Source organism: Canis lupus, chromosome 22, assembly GCF_048164855.1.
Source record: "Canis lupus baileyi chromosome 22, mCanLup2.hap1, whole genome shotgun sequence".
Classification (NCBI taxonomy): domain Eukaryota; kingdom Metazoa; phylum Chordata; class Mammalia; order Carnivora; family Canidae; genus Canis; species Canis lupus.
In genome coordinates this window covers 32288703-32312671 of record NC_132859.1, presented here as the reverse complement: position 1 = coordinate 32312671, position 23969 = coordinate 32288703, and the positions used below count along the sequence as shown (strand labels likewise).

At 34.4% G+C, this 23969-nt stretch overlaps 1 protein-coding gene across 9 annotated transcripts in view; it reads right to left on the bottom strand.

The window, feature by feature from the left end:
* The window catches only part of UBE2E2 (ubiquitin conjugating enzyme E2 E2), a 471670-nt gene that overhangs the window by 190781 nt on the left and 256920 nt on the right, over window positions 1-23969 (bottom strand). The window contains exon 1 of one of the 9 annotated variants that reach the window (XM_072792958.1): window positions 11508-11544. The exons of the other annotated variants lie outside the window; for them this stretch is intronic. Coding sequence (XP_072649059.1) covers window positions 11508-11530 — 23 coding nt within the window. The 5' untranslated portion in view covers window positions 11531-11544. Of the gene's footprint in view, window positions 1-11507; window positions 11545-23969 lie in introns of those variants that run through there. 9 annotated transcript variants of the gene reach the window in all.

Here is a 23969-nt window from a genome sequence, read left to right as displayed (position 1 = left end):
GCTAAATTTGTGTATTCACAACTAACAAAGAACTCTTCAATATAGTGTTGTATCTTTTGACATTGACAATTTTAAAACAATTCAACAAAACACAAGGTTAGATTTAAAAATAAGGCCTTGGCAATTAATAATACAAGACAAATTTTACTAGATCCCAGAAAAGTAAAACTGAAGATGTTTGAGAGATGTGCAATTTTCACAGATGCTTTTCATAGTCACTGCAACATCCATGAAATCTTGCTTATGGCTATTTCTATGAATGCTGAGACTAAGTACTGTAAAGGGCAAGTTAAGTGAGAACTATGTAAAAATAATTACATTTGTTCAAGAAGTTAAATTCATTTTAGTTTCATTAAGCTTTTTCTTTGCCTAATTTTATGAAACAATTTTTCGTTAATTTGATTCTGAGTAAGTATAAACCATTTACATAGTAAGGTCCAATACCTCCCAGACAAATCAGCCTGCCACTGTCATTCGCCTTCCAAAAGGAAACATCCAATCACACCTGAGGCTATTTTACCCATCAGGCTTGAGGTATGCCAGGGTGGCTGGGCTGTGGTTTAATTCTGGCGGATGTTCAATCACTTCTATGGTCTGTTGTCCAAACACGTATCAGAATAAGCCCACGGGTTCATCTTGAGCCTTCAAGCAAGGATTTTTAGTGGATAAGATGGCAGACCTCTTGGAAAGTTACTGAAACCAAAGTAAGCTTCTGTGCTACTGCTAATGTATTCCCATTTAAAAGCACATAACTAGAATATTTATTTCATATATTATAATCCTAATAACATCATAGCTCTAGGTCTAAAGACAAATGTCAGAGAAAATTATTTTTTCTATTCTGTATCTAATGAAAGGTCCATATATATTGCTTGTAAAGAATAGCCAAACTAAAGATGGTTGAAAATCTTCAGGGTATTGTGGCTAAAATACTCATTTATTTTTGAAATACCAAATATCAGTTCCTGTATAAAATTTCTTAAAATATTTTAACATTGTCAATCCTGACACGCTTGCTTTTTTATGGAGTGCCTGACATTTTTAGTGAAACTAGAAAATCTGAAAACTATTCTAGTCAAAACTTTTTTAGCAAATTGTTGTTTTACTTCTTTTGGCAAACTTACCCTAAAGTATTAGTGATTATCAAGTAGATCACTGCTTACATTATTTAGAAGTTGTTTAATAATATCCTAGGCTTATTTTCAATTTATATTCTTTACAAAGATAGTGTAATTAACTTATCAAGTAAGGGACCTAGAATGACAAATGAGAGAAATAAAATAAAAACAAGATTGGAAGCCAGTTCCAATATGTTGGGTTTCTCAAACTGTGTTCTAGTACCAGCATAAATGAAGAAGAAATTGTCTTTTTTTTTTTTTAATTTTTATTTATTTATGATAGTCACACAGAGAGAGAGAAAGAGAGAGAGGCAGAGACATAGGCAGAGGGAGAAAAAGGCTCCATGCACCGGGAGCCCGATGTGGGGTTCGATCCCGGGTCTCCAGGATCGCGCCCTGGGCCAAAGGCAGGCGCTAAACCCCTGCGCCACCCAGGGATCCCAGAAGAAATTGTCTTGAAGGATACAGGGGACAGAAGAGGAAAGTTAAGAACAATAAAGATTCCTTATAATATGGTAGTTGAAAGCATAGGCTTTGGAATCTATTAGACCACAGCTCAAATAAAATGCCATTTTTTTCCCACCACTTCATAGATATGTGAGCTTAATTAAGCAAATGGAATTCTGAGTCTGAAAAATGAAGATGACAATATTTACTTCATATAATTGTGAGAATTACATTGGATAATATGGTAATACGCTTAGCACAATACTTGGTATATAGTGAGTCAATAAACAGTACTACAATTATTATTTTTTATGATTTTCATCTCTACTTCTTACCTATTTTAAAAAGCATTTCATGATCCAATAATTCCCAGCTTACTTCCCTGGGCTCATCTTTTACCATTGTTTTCACCTTATTTCAGCCATCTGGTCTTCTGGTACCTGGTAAGCAAAGCTGGTTCCTGTCTGAGATTTTCTGCACTAGTTCCTCTACTTCTTCCCAGAAACGTTAACATGGATGATTCCTTTTTTTTTTTTTTAGAATTTATTTATTTATTCATGAGAGACATGGAGAGAGAGAGTCAGAGACACAGGCAGAGGGAGAAGCAGACTCCATGCAGAGAGCCTGATGTGGGACTCGATCCCAGTACTCCAGGATCAAGCCCTGAGCCAAAGGCAGACGCTCAACCGCTAAGCCACCGAGGAGTCCCAACATGGATGATTCCAAGGCAACCAAGCCACAGCTTATTATCACTTCCTGAGAAAGGTCCTCTCTAACCATCCACTCTAAGGGAACACAGGAGTCCTTTTTCAGCAGAAACCCCTCTTTTAATTATCTGCAGATCACATACGCACAGCTGATATCTTATTGATTTGATTACTGCCTGTGTCACCACACTGGAAAATAAACTGAAAAAGAACAGAGGCTTACTCGCAGCTGTATCTCTACTACACAGAACTAGTTCTAAGTACTAGTAGAGGAAGGAAGGAAGGAAGGAAGGAAGGAAGGAAGGAAGGAAGGAAGGAAGGAAGGAAGGAAGGAAGGAAGGAAGGAAGGAAAGTGGACGAAAAGAGGGAAGAATAGAAGTCTGAGACTGTAAAAAGATGAATTTGAGGCTTTAAAGATTACTACAATTACTACTGGTTTTCCATTTAAGTGGACAGTAAACAAATTTCTGTAGCTAAATTATATTACCTAACAGCATAAAATCATGTAAACAGGGTTTTATGTATACATATATATCTATATGTATGTGTGTGTATATATATATGTCTATATCTATATATGCAGGTTTATTTATTCCTTTTCTGTCCACTTGCAGATCATAGGATGAATTTTGAGAGTTAACCATATGCTTCTATCCACAGGATATATGAATTCATCCACTATTATTTTTCCTCATCTATAAATTAAATGGCCACTTTGTGCCTTTTTGTCTTGTTTTCTGTTGACTGAATGTGGTTTATCAAACAAAGAGAGTAGTCAAGAATTCTGATCTGTAGGAATGTTCATTTTTTTTCCTAATAGGAACATGATTCCCTAATTTGGGTATTCTGACAAATCTCTTTATTTTGCAAAATATAAGCTCAGAATCTCTGCAAAACTACATTAGTGGGACTGCATAAGACTTTATCAGCAGCATTTTAATTGAACTTATATATGACAGTTTTATTTCTTTCAGTGTCTTCTCAATGGAATAGTAATAGTTCAGACAAAGCTGTGTTGCCTTTTTCATGCTCTGAAGTACTGGAATGTTCAAGAGAAGAGAGTAATTATAAGTGGCTTGCTGTGCAGCAGAGGAATGGTGTAATTCTCAAGTGACAAACAAGGATGCAATTACTTCAGTAAAGTGAGGAAGGGCCCAGAAATTGTTTTTTTCCTTTCACTTTCACACTAGCAATATGTAAATGTAAATAAATATATTTCATAACGTAAAGAGTGAACAGTGAATTATAAAGGTATTCCTTGGCAGAAAAAAACTGATTTGTACACATAATTTTGTAAAACACTGAACTGGTTTTTACACGCTAAAATTTTCATTTTATTTCCAAGTTCATTATACACAGTTTTAATTTATATCTAAGAAGAAAAGGTTATATTCTGCTGGTTTTCTCATAATTATACTAGTATTTAACAAATTATTTGATATGAAATTTGTGTTTCTAGGGCTTGATTTCAAGAATCAAATTCAGACTACTTTAAAGAAATAAGATGCATCACCAATTAAGGCATGGCTATAAAACACTTCGCCTTCAAAATTTCTTGAAATCTCCCGGCAGAAAAACAGCATTTCTAATAGTTTTCAGGAGACTTATCCTACTAGTAAAGAAATAAAAAATAAAACTAATGGAACATCATTTTGACATCCATATAGAGGTGAGCCAAAAATGTTCACTTCAGGACACAGCCTTTAACATACATTCCTATACATCCCTATACTAGTATGAATGGAAAAAGTAAAACTTGTCTTCAAACTTTTCTAATGTCAAATTGTCATTATTATGTTTCCCCTAAGACCTGAATGCTTTTTATTTTTTAAAGCCTTACTTCAGCATAAGTGACATTCAACAAAATGCACATATTTAAAGTACACAATTTGATACCTTATCGCATAAGACCCATGGAACCGTTAAGACCTGAATTCTCAGGTTCCTGGTTATACGCCAACCATTTCCAAAGCTGGGCAGAGCAGAAAGACCAAGACAAGGAGATCAGAATTCCAAAACACGGTAACTTTGGAAAAATGAGATGATGCTGAAGAATCCTACCTTCTGAGTTTCTTCAGAGCTCATTTAAATAATATAATCTAATAAAGTGACTGTATAATACTTCAAATCCTGTTGTCAAAAAGAAATGAAGATGTAGGAGAAAAGTGTATAGTATTCATCATCCTAGACAGAATTATGAAGAAATGAGCTGAATACTTTCCAATCCACACAAGAGAATACATACATCTGATAAATACATCCTCAAATGAGTCAAAGTAACAACATCTGAGAGTAAAAAAGAAAAAAGCATCTCCTGCAATCTTGAGGAACCATTATATTCAAATATTCATCAACAGTAGAATGGATAACAAAAAGTGTTACATTTATAAATGGAATACACCGTAAAGAAAACAAACCACAACTCCATGCAACATGGATGAATCTTAAAAATAATGTTGAACCAAAAAGCCAGACATCCAAATATGGTGTATGTTGAATCATATGCATGATGAAAAACCAGGTAAGTCAGGACAGTGGTTGCCCTTGGGGAGACAGAAGAGATTTTGCCTGAGGAAAAGGAATGCAGAGGATCGCTGGGGTGGTTGGCGGTGTTCTATTTCTCCATCTGGGAAGTAGTTAATGGGTATGCAGTTTATAATAATTCATTATGCTATACATTTACTCTGTCCTCACTTTTTTTTTAAAAGATTTTATTTATTTATTCATGAGAGACACACAGAGAGAGAGAGAGACAGAGAGAGGCAGAGACACAGGCAGAGGGAGAAGCAGGTTCCACGCAAGGATCTGACGTGGGACTCGATCCCAGGTCTCCAGTATCACACCTTAGGCTGAAGGTGGTGCTAAACCGCTGAGCCACCAGGACTGCCCTGTCCTCACTTTTCTGAATGTTTTATGTATTTTTTCAAAATTAAAAAGAAAGGTTTACCAATAATAGTTTATTAATAGTTATTTGTAGTCACCACCTTGCTATAGAGTCTGCGCTACCTTGTATTATTTAGCCATTTCCTATGTTTAAGCTCCTTGATGACAACTTGATCTTCCATTTCCTGTGTATTTTCCCATGAAGAGTAACAAAATGCTTTATGGACGACTCTGTAACTATGTAAAAACAGTTTATTTTATCTGGCATTCATTTATCACTAGAATTTAGATTTAGCTGCTGCCTGCCCCCCAACCCCATTTTCTGTTGTTTGGTTTGTTCTTAAGAGGAAAGTTGTGATGGATCAAGGCAGTGCTCAAACAAATCAATCTAAAAAACCAGTAGTCTCTCCTCCTGACCAGTCTTAGGTTTCTCAGAGATTTTCCACCCTTCACTCCCCCTCATGTCACCAGAAGAAGCAGGTTTACTTTCATAAATGGTCTTCTCTCCTCTCCTGTTACTTGAGAAGTGGGAGGTTTTTCTTCCACGAGCTTGATTTTTACTCCCAGATAATCAAGGGCCTTACCGTTGAACTCAACTGCTATATCTGAAGAAACCAGTGTAATGACAGAAAAATCAAAGCAATTCTATGGCAGATCACCTTAATCCAATAAAGGACTGGGTTGATTGGAAGCTAGACTACAGACCTTCCAAGTGCTACTCTAAACTGGGTCTCAAATGAAAGCCTTGGGTATTTGCCTGGGCTGCTCCTTCTTGACAATCTCTGTATTCCAATTTTTAACATCTGGCTCCAGAAGAGTACCAGAAGCTCTGCTCAGATTCTTAGCTTTGCTGACAATCAGGCAAATGACCAAGGGTAAAGAATAGTACCAAATGTTGAGCTCCTCTCTGTACTTCCATTCTCTGGGTTCTGGGCCCCTCGAGTGCTTACTGACTTACCAGTTCTCCAAAGCCTATAAATAGATTTTGTTTTGCCCAGTTTTTCTGGTTGTTCTTAGCAAAAAGGCCAGTTTACAATGAGCTTATCCACCATCAATAAAAACAAAAATTTCCAAAATTAGACTTACCTAAACAAGGCATAAAGGCATACTCCTAATGAACATGCTTGAGGACTTCAGAAGACCATTTACACATTTAATGAAACTATACATTTTTATGTATAGTATATTCAATACCAAGACGGCATCACTGTATAAAATAAACAATATGGAATCATATTTATAAAACTCTTTCTCAAAAATAATTACAAAGAGCACCAGGAAAGTTACTACCTCAGGCAAAACTGTGGGTTCTGGATTGCAGGGTCTTATATAGCACAAAACAAAGATAATGTTATTTGCACTCATCTTTCCAAATCAAGCAAGCTGAGACTTCTGTCCATTAGACTCAGAGGCCACCTTCTAACCAGAGTTTCAAAGTTCCCCTACTGTTCTCTGTTTTCACCAGTCACCAAATACAATACATTTTAATGTTCCAAGAATGTAGGGTCAGCACATTTTTCTGTAAAAGGCCAGATAGTAAGAATTTTTGGTTTTGTCTGGTTTCTGTCACAAATACTTAACTCTTATATTGTGTAAAAGCAGCCACTGACAATATAGAAATGAATGTGTGTTCACAATAAAATTTTATTTATGGACAACGAAATTTGAATTTAATGTCATTTTCATTTGTCAGTATTCTTTTGCTTTTTACCACCCTTAAAAAAACTGTAAAAAATCATTCTTACCTTGTGGGCTATACAAAAACAGGCAGTGCACCATATCTATCATACTGGCTATAGACTACTGACCCTGCTCAAAACTAATGAAAACTCATACAACGAACCAAGTTCTTGGCTCTGACTATACCATTCATTTGTCCATCCTCCTAAACCTTTCCATTGTGCCTTTAAGGATAGTGGTTATCAAACTTTAGTACTCATCAAAGTCAATTGAGGGTCTGTTAAAACACAGATTGGAGGGCATCACACTCAACGTTCCTGACTCAGTAGGTCTAGAAGTAGTAATTGATAATTTACATTTCTAACAAGTGTCCAGGTAATGCTGATGCTGTTGGCCCAAGGACCAAACCTTGGGAATCACAGCTCTAGAACTTCCTTATTATTATGAGGAAACTCTACCCTATCTTTAGAAACATTCCCTCTACTCTCCTGACTTACCTCTAATGTATTTGTTTTCTGTCTAATACCTTGGGAGTTATCATCGACATTTCCTCTCTATCACCCTTTACATCCAATAAAACATGAAGTCTTTTTTATTTTACCTTCTAAATATATTTCAGTCTATCCACTTCTATAAATCTCCCATCTTACACCAAGCTACCATCATCTTTTACTTCAACAGCCTTCTGATTATGCTTCCCATATCTACCCTGCCTCATTCTAAAACATTTTTGCAGAATACATGCAGAGTAATATTTGTAAGATGAAAATATGACTATGTCACTTCTTTGCTTAAAACCACCCTTCCAAAGTTTTCCAAGGCCCTACAAAATTTGGCTCTTATAATCTCTTGTGGCTCATGTTCAAATAGTTTTTCTGACTTTTAGTTATCCTCAAGGCACCCGTGCTCCTTCCTGAACTTCATTCATATTTGCTGTCCACAGCCTTACTGTTTACTCCACATACTCCTTAACCTTACTCCACTCCTCTCCCTAGTCACTCACTCAAAACTACTCATCCTTCACTTCTCAGATCCAAATTACATCTCCAGGAAATTCATCCTTGACCCATCCAGACCAGACCAATATCCTCGCAATGTGTGATTCTTTTTCTAACAATCTGTCTCCACATTAAAATAATAAAAATAACTAACATTTATTATACTAGGCACTGTGCTAAGTCCTTCATACAATTTGTTTATTAAATCTTCATAAAATCCCTTAAGGTAGATGCTCTTAGTATTCTACTTTCTCCTTCTCCTCCTTCTCTTTTATTAACTACATGAAGGAACTGAGGCACAAGGATGTTATAAATAGTTCAACCAAGTTCAAAGAGAAAGCAAATCCAAGCCATCTGCCTCTGGACCATAAATAATGCCTCTTGAATAGTAGAAAACTTCACTAAATTTTAATTTTCATGTGGCCAGACACTCTGCATATAAGTCACACAGAGTCTGGCACATATTAGGTACTGAATTGGTTGAATGAATTGATTCTGTTCTTAGCAGAATATTATATATTATTCACTAGGCCATAATATTAAAGTTTATTTCAAAAAAGGATTTCCCACTCTGTCACTGGTCTTAGCATAATCCATAATAAATGCTAAGCAACTGTACTGTTATGTGGATCAAGTCCTTTAAATCTTTTCATACTCAACACTTGTATCTATATGCTAAAGCATTTCACCTAGCCAGCACAAACAGAACACTAAGATTATTACCATAATCTAGTTACTAAATTTCTATAAGAATTATTTTTAGAGAAAAACAGATATTCTTACTGAATATCATTCAGCTACCATTATCTTCAAAGGGTATAAAATAGAACAGTGATGGAGGAGTAAATGTCTTAAATCACTTCATTCTATTTATTATTGTTTTATTATTTTAAGATGTTATACACATATTCCCTCACAATCCAAACTATCCCTACCTGAACTCATACTATGCAGACTAAGGAAATGGACAAATTTTTTGAGGTAGAATTATTTTTCTTTCCTATTAAAACTCTCAATTACTTCTCACAACTCAAAACTAAGGACCAAAAATATTTGGATAATGAGTTATACTTCACCAATACAAACTCAGGAATCAAACAGAATCAGATACTAAGAAGTATCAGAATTTAATTTATTTTGAGATTTTAAATTAAGGAAGGCATGGCAGTTTGGTTGTTGGCCAAGAGAGGCATAGGTTAAAAATAATAATAATAAAGGTTGAGAAGCATCTAACCAGATTTTAAGCTTCCTGGGGACAGTAATCATATTTCTGAATTTTTGCATCATCTGTGTCACAAATGTGTGCTCAACATGTTAATACATAGCCAATAGAGTATCTATATTCCTGAAATATGGTTTACATATACATTCTAAATTTATTTCAAAGTTAGTATTATTACAGAAGTAGGATTTTAAAATAATTAACAGCTTAACTAACAGTTAATATAACTGGTAACTCAGGTGGATTTCTAGGAATTACCTAATTAACTTATAGTTAAGAAGTTAAGAACCCTGCCTATGGAAAGTGATAAAGGTAGCTATTGTCTAGCTGTATGACTGGGTAAATAACCAACCACGCCAACACTCTAGATTTTTTTTTTGGAACACTAGATTTTTAATCTGCAAAATGGTGAAAATATATACACCACCTAGGATTACTATGAGGATTAAATGCTTCCAAACTATGTAAAGTAAACAGCAGTCTGTAAATATGTAAACAATAAAGAAGTATTCAATAAGTATTAGTTACTATATCACTACTGTTATATGTGCAAGTATCAACTTGTATATTATTACTTATCAATTTATTAAAATGAGATCTACTACTGTGATTTAGAAATAAGTGTGTAAGTGTGAATGCCAAAAGCAAAGACATAATGATGGATTTGTTAATATATAACAATTGAAAAACCACGGTAACAGTAAATCTGAGTCTCACATACCCTTTCATTGGGTAGGCTGTTGAAAGTAGAAAAATATGCACAAAAATAAACCAGAAAGTGTTTTTTAAAAGACATGTTTTAAAATAAATAATCTTGTTGGAAGTCTGCTAAATCACACATTCCAAAAAACAACAAAAGAAAACTAGTATGTCAGCTAAAGAAACATATAACCATGTGAACAAATTCTGCATCAAATAAATAATATTGAATCATTTTCATAAGAACTATTTATCCAAAAATGAACACAAAGAGCTCTAGAGACTATTCACACAAGAGCTATCTTAGAGAACCTCTAGACTGAGTATCAGGAACTGCTAACAGTTGAAAATACCAAAACAAAAACTGAAAACTTAGAGAAAATAATTTAAATAGTTCTGCAAATTTCACACAAGAAAAATTCTATGATTAGAATTGTGATGAAAGTATTATAAAAAATTTTTAAGTATTATCTTTTCTTTAAAGATTTTATTTATTTATTCATGAGAGACACAGAGAGAGAGGCAGAGGGAGAAGTAGGCTCCCCGCAGGGACTCCCTCCAGGGAGTCCGGGATCACGCACTGAGCTGAAGGCATATGCTCAACCAACTGAGCCACCCAGGTGTCCCTAAGAAAAGTATTACCTTAATGCATCAACTAAACGCCCAAATGTGTAGTAATAGTGCAAATATTTCATTAATGAGAGAATTCAGAATTCTGTGACCTAGCTTCAAATAAGGTGGCACTCCTGAATACCAAGTGTGGAGACCTTAGCCTGCCAGTGCCTTGGACTACATCCTTGTGATCCTGCTTTCTCAGCTCTCATCCTATACAGGGTGGGCATTTAAAACTGCATAGCCCTGCCATATGGCTCTGACCCACAGTAGCTTTGCTCTCATTTGGTTGACTGGGTTTTGGTATCTTGCCAATGGTCTCCTCCAATGGCTTAGTTTTTCTATTGTACATAACTGATGACATCTTTTACTGTGGTGAAACATACATAACAAAATCTACCATTTTAATGATTTTTAAGTATATAATTCAGTATCATTAAATATATTCACAATGTTGTATATCCATCACTGCTACCTATTTCTACAACTTTTTCATCACTCTAGACAGAAACTATATCAATTAAACAGTAACTTCACAACAGCTCCTCTCCCTATCCCTGGTAACCTCTATTATGCTTTCACTTTCTATGAATTTGCCTATTCCAGGTGCCTCAAATAAGTAAAATCATAAAATATCTGTCCACTTAATATACTCTTCCCTCCCCCCCCCCTTTTTTGAGAGGGGGAGAAAGAGAGAATCCCAAGCAGGCTCCCTAACCTAACATGGGACTCAATCTCACGACCTTGAAATCACAACCTGAACCAAAATCAAGAGTCAGGTACTTAACCAACTAAGCCATTCAGGTGCCCTTATCCTTTTTATTTACTCCTAAGACTGTTTTCAGTTCTGTTTACTTTTTCTTTTTTTAAAGATTTTTAAGTAATCTCTATATCCAACATGGGAACCCCAAGAGCAAGAGTCACATGCTCAACTGACTGAGCCAGCTAGGTGCCCCCTTTCTACTTACTCTTAAATAAACAGTGACAACTTATATTAATCTTACCTGACTATATCATCTGGTATAAACAGATTACTAGAATATTAGATTGCTCTAATCATAGCATTCATTTACCTACAGCCCAAAACCTAGGCTTCAGTAAACTGTTAAAGTAGGTATAGTACTTCAAGACAGGATAATACCTGGTACCTAATCCATATTCCATGATGCTTTGGCAAGTTTCTCACCTTTGTCTTCAAGATTCTAGAGCTCTTTCGAGCCCAATCCAAATCTACTTAACAGAGGGCATAACATGCCTAAGTGCCTATTATTTAAATTGTGAAACATTTCCATATACGCAATGCCATTTCTATCAAAACTGGAAGTAGCTGAACCTTTCATTTCATGTTCTATTATTTAACTTACTTCATCTCATGGTGATCCCATGATACCCACAAGAACTTACTAAGTCCTCAGAGCCTTTCAATTCCTAAGCAAGCCACCCTCATTGAACTACCTTTGGTTTGAGAACTACTTCTTTATGCAATCAAATTTTTAGTTCTCAACTAAAAAAAGTTGACTTTGGCATGGTAGTTGAGGAAATATTATAATGTAAATGATCCACATAAGACTGAAAAATTTACACAAGAACCAATGTATTATTTAAAGAACTGCGAAGCAAAAACCAGAGTGCCAACAGATAGCCAATTAAGGAAAATGCTTCAGGTTTCAAAAGAATGGGTTTTGCCTACCCTTACAAAAAAGGAACAATGATTTCTAGAACCCAAGTATATTTTTAAAGAAGTCATACTAAAAGATCCTAATTTTCTTCTTTTAATAGGGTTACCAGACTGACAGATGAAGGAGTTCTAAGCATATGGTATACCAAGATTTTCACTAACTTGTCATATGATATTCAAGATAAAAAAAAATATGTAGATTCTTAGTTAATTGAAGGATCAAATCCAAACAGTGGTACTCAATAGTGTAAGGTTAATTTGTAGCTTTTAAGGTTTCTAAGGTAACTTTTATGCCTTGAACCTTGTCCCTTTAACACTTAGAAAATAATTTTCATAGAAGAACAAAAATTACATATTTACATATGTTACAAAGCTAGAAAGGCAGCTAATAACAGATTTTATATTTTTTAAGTTTGTAAAAAAGTGAAAGATACAAAATACAATGAATTGTTTTAAAATTTATCTGGCCTTACTGTATTTCAGATCCTGTGCCAGGAACTGGAAATATGAATACAAGTGTTGGTTTGTAAAGATGGTAAAAATTTCACAGATCTGGCCCACACTGTCTTATTCTAATCAGTATTAAGGTGTCTTTTTTTAAAATTGTATGAGTTGCAGTAAGTTAAAAATCAGAAGAAATCTCACAAAGATGTACATATCTAACTTCTTTTTAAAGAACAGTAACTGGAAAAGTAACACCAGGGTTTCTCTTTAGCAGAAACTGGTTGAGCTGCATAGCGGGGCTTTCATGGAGTTTGTACTCTTATCTACCCCAAACCCAGACTTCCCTATTGTTCACACTTATTTACTTCACTTCCCTGATCCCCACATGCATTGTGGTGTAAAGTATGGCTAAGTACTGTCTTGGCAGAAAGATTTCTGTGACTGTAGCAGAATAAACAGAAGAACAGAAATGCTTAATAAAAGACAAAAAAGGATCTCAACAGAAAATCACCAGGTATGGCAAACCTATGGGGCTGCTGATGGTTCAAAGAGGCTTGTGAAGGTCTTTGTACTCATCTGTTAAGTTGCGTCCGTCCTCCAGACTGCAAAAGGTGGAGAGGCTGAAATTGAGACCTCTGCTTAAAGTTGATACTTCCAAGAGCTGCTCTGTCCCTTATGAGAGCACAAGAAAACACCCACAAGAATGAGATCTAAAGGAATAGAGATCACCTGAGAGATATAAAAATACCTGATCTATAACACTCATAAGGTATGGTACTTGAAAAGGAGTAATTTTTCCCCCACTCTATCATACTATTCAAATTTATTAGCTGATATTCATTCTTACATAGAGTTTTCTCTCATCAACCTGAAAAGACAGGATTAAAATGTAATTTTTCCCCTTCTTACACTAATTTTCAAATAAGGAATTGGTATAAATTGTAACCTCCAATGCCGCATATAAATTTGGGAACAGCTCTATCTTAGTATTACAAAGGACTCATGGATTTTTGTTTGCCCAATGTTACATGAATTACACTTACTATTTCTTTTAATTCTATTGTCATTATACCTTTCACTTCCAAATTATGCCATATTTAGACAACGGACTCCTGGGACCTTTTAGCACACTAACAGGTTGGTCTTTGAGGGCTTCCTTACTTTTCAGCACAAGATTATCCCAGATTCATCTTCTATTTCCCCTTTCCACATCCGGAATCAGCTGTTTCTCCAAGGAATCTTGTGGAGTTTCATTGTTGTTGTTCTGTTTCTTTTTTTTCCCTTTGGTGTTGTATGGTAATTAGAGGGCAAGGGCTGAGCACTAGGTATACTTCACTACTGGGATGGACCTGATTCTGGTCCTTTTCTATAGGTAGAACAGAAAATACATTTTTAGGGGTGCCTGGGTGGCTCAGATGGTTAAGCATCTGCCTTTGGCTCAGGTCATGATCTCCAGATCCTGGGATAAAGCCCCATGTCAAATTCCCCAATCAGGAGGGAGTGTACTTCTTTCTCTCCCTCTGCCTCTCCTCCTGCTTATGCGTGCTCTCTCAAATAAATTTTTTTTAAAGGAAATACGTTTTTAAAATATGAGCTTATACTGATAGTGCCAATTCAAATTTGACATTAGAGTTTTTCCCTTAATTTCTTTAATTTTGTATTTCTAATATTCTAGTACACTGAGTGTCCTGGATTCTAATAACATGCTTATCTACTTTTATACATAAATGCTTAAAAAATTTAAAGTCACAATACTAGTATTATCATTAACAATAAAATTACTGACAAAGTTCAAGGTTTTCTTGCAGTTTTAGGTCCTTAAAATATAGCTCACTAAAGATTTCCCACTTTATTATATCAAATTTCCATATGTTCTTCTGTGTATTTTTAAGGCTTTTATATTCTGTTCTATTCTGATCTACTCTTCTAACTGTCTAGGAGTAACTGAGTTTTAATAGATATGTGATAAGTTAATTAGTTGAATGTGAGGAACAGTGACATATTCATAGACAGAAAAGACTCTTAAAGGTTTGTATCGGGGATCCCTGGGTGGCTCAGAGGTTTGGCACCTGCCTTTGGCCCAGGGCGCAATCCTGGAGTCCCGGGATCGAGTCCTGCGTCGGGCTCCTCAAATGGAGCCTGCTTCTCCTTCCTCCCGTGTCTCTGCCTCTCTCTCTCTCTCTCTCTCTCTCTCTCTATCATAAATAAATAAATAAAAATAAATCTTTAAAAAAAATAATAAATAAAGGTTTGTATCTTTTTCTTTCATTTGTTCTTTCAATCATTTTCCAATTCATACTCTGGCATAGAGATAAGCCGAGAACTTTGAGTTTTGGTATAAAAGTTTCAAAGGAAAAAAATCCTAATATTTTGTGAGGGCTTAAAATGAAAAGAGCACGAATTAGGTAGGCATCTAATTCAATTACAAGTGATATTTTGAGGCATGTTATACCTAAAATTTCAGTTCTGTGAAGTAAAAATTCATACATTCAATTAAAAAACATTCAATAAAAAAAATTAAAGAGCAGATAAAAAATATTAAGGTATCCCAAAGGAAGAAATTTTCCTTTTGCTTTTGCCCTAGAGCACAGTTTAAAATAAAATAAATAGAGCTTTGAAAGTAAGCTGACTACAAGGAATACTTAAATAAACATCTAAGATAAACTCAATTGGTATCTCTTGACTAATTTTCCCTAAAGAAGTGATTTGATTTTTGAGTTAATAAAGATAACATTGTTTAGTGTTACTAAATGGCATAACGGAACTTACAAAAATGACTATACAGAGAATGTAATACATTCTTTAAAAAGTTTTCTAAGTTTTAGGAGTCAGTTTAACACTGGCAAGAAAATAACAGACATCAAAACCAATGATGAAAATAATCTACCACTTCTGAAATCTTTGCCTTCCTGGTGTATGTCCATTTTCTTTCAAAAATACTAGCTCAGGAGAAAAAGAAAAAAAAAAAACTAGCTCAGCATTTCAATAAATAGAATGGGAGAATGTCAAAATATTATATTTTTAATATACAAAATAAGAAATATATCATTAATATTAGAATATTAACATATAGCCTTCAATAAAATGAAATATCACAAGTGGTTTAAAGGTATTATTAAAAGCTTTACAATTCCTCAGACATTTTTAAGATTAGTTTACATTTCAGTAAAAATGTATCTGTAAACAGACACCATCATACTGTCATAAGGTTTTTATAAGATAGATTTTCATCCTCTAATGTCCTAAAATTAACAGGGCTCTCTATAACTAGAAATGTAGGACAACAAACTATTCATTAGCATACAGAATATCCCCCAAACACCAATATTTTAAAATAGACCAGCAGTGAGAATTCCACCTTTGAAACATGCTACATATTTTACTGTCAAAAATAAAAATTAATTACAATGTAATTACAGAACCAGGAAAGCATTGAGAAATATTGTTTAAACAGTATAAGCAATCCTTAATTACTAATAGTTTTACAATATTTACTCCATAAATGATTGTGAATCAAGATCACAAAGAATTGTAATGAAGCTCAGACTTGCATAGCTTTAATTGCTTTGAAAAATGTCTGGCAATTTTTCTTAGGTAGTTAAGGATTACCTAGTGGTTTGAAATAAGGTTATGTTCCTCACTTGAAGCTCAGTTTCAGTTTTTCTGGAATTTAACTTAACTATTCTTTGTCCTCTTCGTTAAATATTCCTCCCGTCAACAGTCATTCTAAAGAAAATATATGGTATTTTTGTTCAAATGTCTGTTCTGTGTAATTTATTATTTATATTTTGTTACTCCTGAAAAGGAAACGCATACATGACAGTAATTAAAACAAATGCTGAAAAACTTAAAATTATGCTAGTTATGATTTTAAAACTATATGTAATAAAACAATTTATTTTTTTTAATTTTTTATTTATTTATGATAGTCACAGAGAGAGAAAGAGAGAGAGGCAGAGACATAGGCAGAGGGAGAAGCAGGCTCCATGCACTGAGAGCCCGATGTGGGATTCGATCCCCGGTCTCCAGGATCGCGCCCTGGGCCAAAGGCAGGCGCCAAACCGCTGCGCCACCCAGGGACCCCATGTAATAAAACAATTTAAAGAAAGAAAACAGGACTATGTAATGAAAGGAAAAACAGGTCCTGTGACAGAAAACTGGGCTAAGGAAAATAGTTGCACTTGGGACACAAAGCTTAGTTAGCTTTGAGCTTCCCAATAGCCAGTGATTTTTGCAGATATGGGCATCTCTATTTAGAAACTGCATCAGATGATGTTTTCATTTGCAGGAAGAGGTAGTTCTTAAGTACCCAGAGTTCCAGTTCTAGGTGGCAACCAAATATATTTCACTAAAGCCTGAAATTGCTTTGATAATTTTAGAGAAAATCAATACTTTATAAAGACTCCTTTGGCACTTTTTGGAAGTGATGACAACTGTACGTGCTGTTAGTTCTGGAAAACACAGCTATGCATTTTGTTATACAGGTGATAAAAGCATTTATTCTGAAGCAGAAATATGTGAGAAAGATCAGGAAAAGTGTGATGCTGGTGATTTGTTTTTTCCCCACCCCCATCAGCAAGTTCCAGTGTTAACTCTATGTGGGTGTTGTTCTTGTATATGAATAGGTCATAGTTTCAGCCTTAATCTGAAGTAGGAGCTGCCTGGTAAGGCTCTCTGAAACTAGTGGTTTTCAAATTGGTCCAGGGGGAATCTTGGATGGATACCAAATGCAAAAGGCTCTGGCCTTCTAGAGCTCTGGAAAAAAAGTGCTTTCTCAATTTAAATATTTTTAAACTTCCATACCTAATAGCTCTCTTAGTAAAGCATCAAACATGATATTTATCTCTGTTTAGTCTTTGGAAGGCTAAAACCCTCAGGGAAAAAGTAATAAGACATTTGAGCAACCAGTACTGCATATTTTTTCTCAGGAACTATGATAATTATTAGGGCTAAAAGAGATTTTAATGTTCCAAATCAGTGATAGGGAGGGGGAACCTTAGGACAGTATTTCTGGCACAAAAACACAGCATCTGCTTATTTGACTCAGTTGGTTTCCACCTTCAAAAGAAAAACTTAAGAAGACTCTATAAAGCTTCTCTAGCACTCATATGTTTTGATTAATCAGAGTGGCCAATGACAGTATTAAAATAATTTGGAACTATTTATAATCCTGTGTGTATTATTGTTAATAATAGTAGCAAGTAATCGTAGAAGCCATAGCATCCGGTGAAAGATGGTTTGCAATTTACAAAATGTGTACAGTTTATTCTGTATGTATGTGTTTACATGTAATGTCTTTTAATATTTGTAATAACTCTGAAAGACAGAAGTATTCTTATTCACTCTGCTTAACGGATATATGAATCAAGAATTACAGAGGTTAAGCAACTACCGTAAGATAACACACAAGACCCAAGTTAAAGTTATATGACATCAAATCTCACGTTCTTTCAAATGTAACATTTATTAAATTACAAGATTCAGATGCTGGTGTACTTTATCCACTCAAAAAGATCAACATTAACTTCATTCTTCATATTATTTAGAAAAGAAACAGGGTCTAGCTCTACCAAAGGTTTATTTTTTTTTTCTACCAAAGGTTTAAATTTAAATGTGCACTATCGTTAGTAGCAAACACTTAAATAATAAAACAGTATGTGATTTATCTTCTAAATCTAAATTAGGTTTTAAAAGTTTCTCCATCTTTACTCTAGTAAAACTAATATTTTTGTAGTGATCATTTTTATTATTTTTGGGTTTTTTGAGGTTATGAAGAAGGGAAATCTCTTTATCTACCATGTCTCCTGAGCCCCCAAGATCTCTTTCTCCATCATTATGATGAGAGCATTGCCACTAGCATGTAAATATCCTACACCTGAGTATGAGTTGTAATTAATTATAGGAAGATTTCAGTGTACAAAAACAAACCAAGATATATTTCATCCTTTTCAATGACCAAAATCTCAAAACAAAACAAAACATACTAACTGAAGAAATTATAGCTCTTGAGTATCTTTTAAAGTATCTAGAGCAATTTTTGAACAAGAACACATTTTCAGTAAAATACAAACAAGAAAATAACGGCAAACATTCAATAAACTATATTAGCATATTTTTGTGCTAAGTACAAAACAAGTACATTATGCTTTTCTTTCTGCTGAGGTGATATTTTCAAATTCTTCAAGAACAGTCCTTCTAGTGTATTTTTCTGGATGAGAGCACATATGGCCATAGGCTCTGCAATGGGGCAACTGGTTGTATGATTAAGCCAGGAGATGTGTTATTGAGATGTGAATTATCCAGATTAGCTGATTCTTCTGCTTAAAATTCAGCTAATTTGTGAGATTTTTCTTTGACTTTCTATAGGGATCTTAACATTTATGATGCAATTACTTATACTATGAGGAAATTTGAGAAAAGTAAGGCTTTGGGGCATTAAAAGCTCTAGCAAACATCACATTAAACATGCACATAAATGAGTATCCCCCTAAATACAAGGATTTGTTTTCCAGCTGAATGGATTATCCAGGCATCTTTCTTCCTCATTTACTGTGCTTTCAATCAAAGGGTCATTTTGTGGTTCCCCAGTATATTTCCTTAAAGGCTTGATAAATCCTTAAGAGTTTCGGGAGAGAAGGAAAAAAAATTGAAGAGAATAATTCGGGTTTTCCAGGTCTAGTCTATTTTTGCCCTTCCTTTCTATGGATTTAGATAAAGACAGAAAAAGACAGATTTATTTTTAATAAATCACAAAAATGTTAGGCTTTTGGGTACAGGCAGATTTCTGAAGTAACTATAATTATTTCTTGGATCAACAGACTAATACAGACCATCATTTCATAGAGCGTTAGCAGAGGTCATACATAAATATGGTTTCATCTTTAAAAAATTGAGATACAGGGAGATAAATTGACACACATGTCTTTACTACTGGATTTTTAAAAAACATATATGCTAATGTTCACTGACAGGGATATGGTATAAAGCATTTTTTAAAAATTCATTCCACCGGGATCCCTGGGTGGCGCAGCGGTTTGGCGCCTGCCTTTGGCCCAGGGTGCGATCCTGGAGACCTGGGATCGAATCCCACATCAAGCTCCTGGTGCATGGAGCCTGCTTCTCCCTCTGCCTATGTCTCTGCCTCTCTCTCTCTCTCTCTCTCCGTGACTATCATAAATAAATAAAAAATTAAAAAAAAAAGAAAAAAAAATTCATTCCACCATGGAATCCCTTTTTATGGAATGCCTATTAATCTCTCAAAGACTAGGAAAAGGACTTGTAAACCAATTTTAAAAATCAATAATGCTATAAAATGCCAATTATTTGAAACATAAATCACTGACTGAGTCAATCTCAAATTTGTAAACTTCATATTTGAGGATTATATTAAAGAACAATTTATACATGCAAGGCCATTGGTAAACTGGCAGACAGAATATATGTAAACATTAAGAAAAGGTTTGACATAAAATTAATAAATGAAGCAAATATTGTGTATATACAGTTGACCCTTGAACAATCTAGGGGTAAGAGGTTCTAACCACCAATACCAATGAAAATCTGTGCATAATAACTGACACTCCCAAAACTACTAATATCATCTGTTGCTTAGAAGCCTTACTAATAAGTCAGTTAACATGTATTTTCTATGTTATATGTATTCTTACAACAAAGCTAGAGAAAATACATGTTATTAAGAAAACCATAAGAGAAAATACATTTACAATACTGTAAACATACGTATTAAACTAAATCTGCATATAAGTGAACCTGTGCAGTTCAAACCCATGTTGTTCAAGGGTCAACTGTCTATATATTTCATACAATGCTTTGTGAAAAGCAGTTTGTGTATTAAAAATCATTAATCCAGGGGCACCTAGGTGGCTGAGTCAGTTAAACATCTGACTTGATTTTGGCTCAGAGCATGATCTCAGGGTTGTAAGATCAAGCCACGTGTGGGTTCAGTGTTCAGCGAGGAGTTTGCTTGAAATTTTCTCCCTCTCCCTCTACACCCTGCCTTCTGCTCTTTCTCTCTCTCAAATAAATAAATCTTAAAAAAAAATCACTAATCCACTTATCCATTACCTATAATAATTGAATTTAACAAAAAGTAATAAAAGTAAAAACATTTCCACAGTATAGTATATGTGTGTGTGTGTGTGTGTGTGTGTGTGTGTTGCAAATGAAGGAGGAGGAGAAGTAGAAAAACTTTACAGATTTAACATATCATTTTAGTTTTGAATGTATAGGAAGTATTTTTATTTTAAGCCAGGTGGACCTCCTGATAATTTTATTCAAAACATGGTCTTGCAAGGCAAAATACTTTCAATGAAATGAACATGTTTTTCTTTTTTTACATAAATGTCCACATGCTATAGTCACATATATTTGAAATACAGCTTCTTCACAAAAACACTAAAGACAGATTTTGCTTATGGATCCTTTTAATTATCTTTAACACTGTTGTAACTTGGTATTTTGTTTCATTTAATATAAGCCAAGTCAGTTTTGTTCTAAGTATTCTACAGCTATCTAGGAAACACGGTTAGTTTTAAATAAAACCTTAGATACTTTAAAAAGAAAGTAACACTCAAAAAAATTATCTGATTCTAGATAGATTCTAGATATGGTGATGATAGGTGCACAAAAATGTGAATGTACTTAATGCCAACCATATACTTAAAAATTATTACAATGGCAAATGTTATGTATATTTTACCACAATTTAAAGAATAAGTCTAAAAGTATCTGATTATGAAAGTTAATTTTAGTTATAGAAGATTTAGGACATAGTGAAAAACTCAAGAAAGATAGCCACTCTGAACAACCTGATATAATCCAGACTTCCAGTTTTAATTGTTTTAATAAGTATGCATATGTTTTAAAGGTTTAAAATAATCTTTCAGGAGTTTAACAAATATTTAGAATTCACTAGGCTTGCTTTTAACATTTCTTTTTTTTAAAGATTTTATTTATTTGAAAGAGAGAGACAGAACACGAGACAGAGTGAGCAAGCAGGAACAGGAGTAGAGGGAGAGGATGGAGCAGACTCGCCAATGAGCAGGTAGCCTGATGCAGGACTCAATCCCAGGACCCTGGAATCATGACCTGAGCCAAAGGCAGACACTTAACCTACTGAGCAACTCAGGCACTGCTTAACTTACATTTTATACCTACCTTTAATCCACAGTAAATATCTATAGTGCTAATATCAGTTACAGTAAAACTTATTATCACTTAAAGCTCATTATTTTTGTTTCACATTTGAGTGAAATAACAATAAACAGGTAGTTTACTTATTTCTAACAAAGTATTTACTAATTTATATTTTTAAAGATTTTATTTACTTGAGAGAAAGAGAGTGAGAGAGAGTGCATAGGCACACAAACAGCAGGAGGGAGGGGTAGAGAGAGAAGCAGACTCCCTGCTGAGAAGGGAGCTGGATGAGGGACTCCATCCCAGGATCCTGATATCATGGCCTGAGCTGAAGGCAGAAGCTTAACTGAATGAGCCACCCAGGTGCCCTACTAATCCATCTTTAACTTTATGCAATATAGTTACCATGCAGTGAAATTTGCAAACATAAATGAATGTTCTTTCAAAAGTAACAATAATTATTATGAAAGGGTAAAAAGGTACAGTTTGACTCAGCTCTTCTTTGCTCAAAAATTAGAGGCATAATAAATAGTACAAGCCTCCCTAGATGTCTCAAAATATCAAATACTGTCTTCATCATTCTCAGTCATCCGTATTATATAGCAAGATCAGTTCATCTTATTATGATACATGTAATGCTCTTGAGTAAGACTGTCTTATTTTCACTTATTAGTAAAAGTGAGCAAGAAATGTTTTATTTCTGCAAGAATTAATATTGTTTAGCTTTTATATTATGGTTTTGAAATCACTAGTTTGCTAATATGTTGATTTAGGTGTTCCATGGTTCAGAGAAATAATTGTACCAAAAAGGAAAAAAGAAAAAAGGAGAAAAAAAAAGAAAAAGAAAAAAAAAAACCCACTTGCATTGAATTATGTCATGTCACTTCTTGAGAAATAAGATTCTGATTTTATAAGTGTGTACAAGAATAAAAACCACAATCTTTCCAAAATTCCTATAGATAAATTATTTTGATGGGCAAACACATTTAAAGGCCCATTTTGCTTGATTAGTTTTCTCCAGTCACATGAGGTAAAACTCTTCTCAGAAAGTCTACTGAACAGAGAATACAAAATCAATGGCAGTGACAAAACATCTCAAAACTTCAAATCACCATCTCATTTAAACAAACTAGTATTTGTATTAGTGTTTAACTCAACATAAACTATATTGAATGTAAAACTGCAGCAATACAGGCTAATCTAGATACTGCAAAGCCAAAGCAGCTGAATTTAAAGTTAGTGATGATAGGCAAAATCTAATGATGAACCTGTGAAGGAAGAAGGGGTGATGAGGATTTTTTTATTACGTGTTTGAATTTTAAGCTTTATAAAAAATTCTTTTTTATGCCTCTAGACTCATTGTTCAAATCTACTTTAACCTTTCTCCATTTGCTGGATAAGAGAAAGGCTGTTTACTACCTTCTAGAGATATTTCCAATACTATATGGTAATACAATGCACCAGAAAGGATCCAAAAGACTCTATATTCATAAAAATTGTACAAAAATCAGTTTCTATGTATTGCTGGTAGTTATCAATTATGACATGGTTCCGGCATCTACCTAACATTTTTTTGACAATAATTTTTGGTTCCTTTATTCATTTGTTTCAGCATTCATTCACTATTAGCTGAGCCCTGTTTCTGTGCTCTACACTGTTTCAGACACCGTTAACAGAGCAGTGTGCAACAGACAAAATCCCTTAAGAAGTTAGCTGGAAAACCTGACTCTGAAGAAGTAATTAAAAATATGTTTAGTATAAATTGTCACTGAGAAATGCCAAATGCTTTGGGATGATTTGACATGGGAGTCTAACCCAGAAAGGCAGTTCAGGAACTACTTTGAGAAAATGATATTTAAGTTGAGATTTGAATAAAATGTGGAAGTTAGCAGGACTAAGGAGAATGCAAGGAAGAGGAGCACCCTTAGGATAAGAGGGAACAGCATGTGCAAGATCTAGGATGTAAAAGAGGAACTCAAAAAAGGTTAATGTAGATGTGGAGAGAATACTCTATGTTTTGAAGCTCAGAAGACTGGTAGAAGTCAGAGCACGTGTGTAGGGTGCTTCAAGCTATGTTAATGATTTTAAATTTTATCTGAAATATAGAGAATATCATCAAAGGGAGTAAGAGTTAAATGATCACATTTGTATATTTAAAGAATCACTGACGGAGTCTCTGTGTTGAAGGGGATCACACCCAGATGTGCAGAGAACTACTAGAAGACAGTTTAGCTGAGAGATGTGGTAGGTTGGGGAAAAGAGAAGCAAAGCAGTTTGAGAGCTACTAGGAGATACGATGAACAAAACTTGTTAACTGTGAGAAAA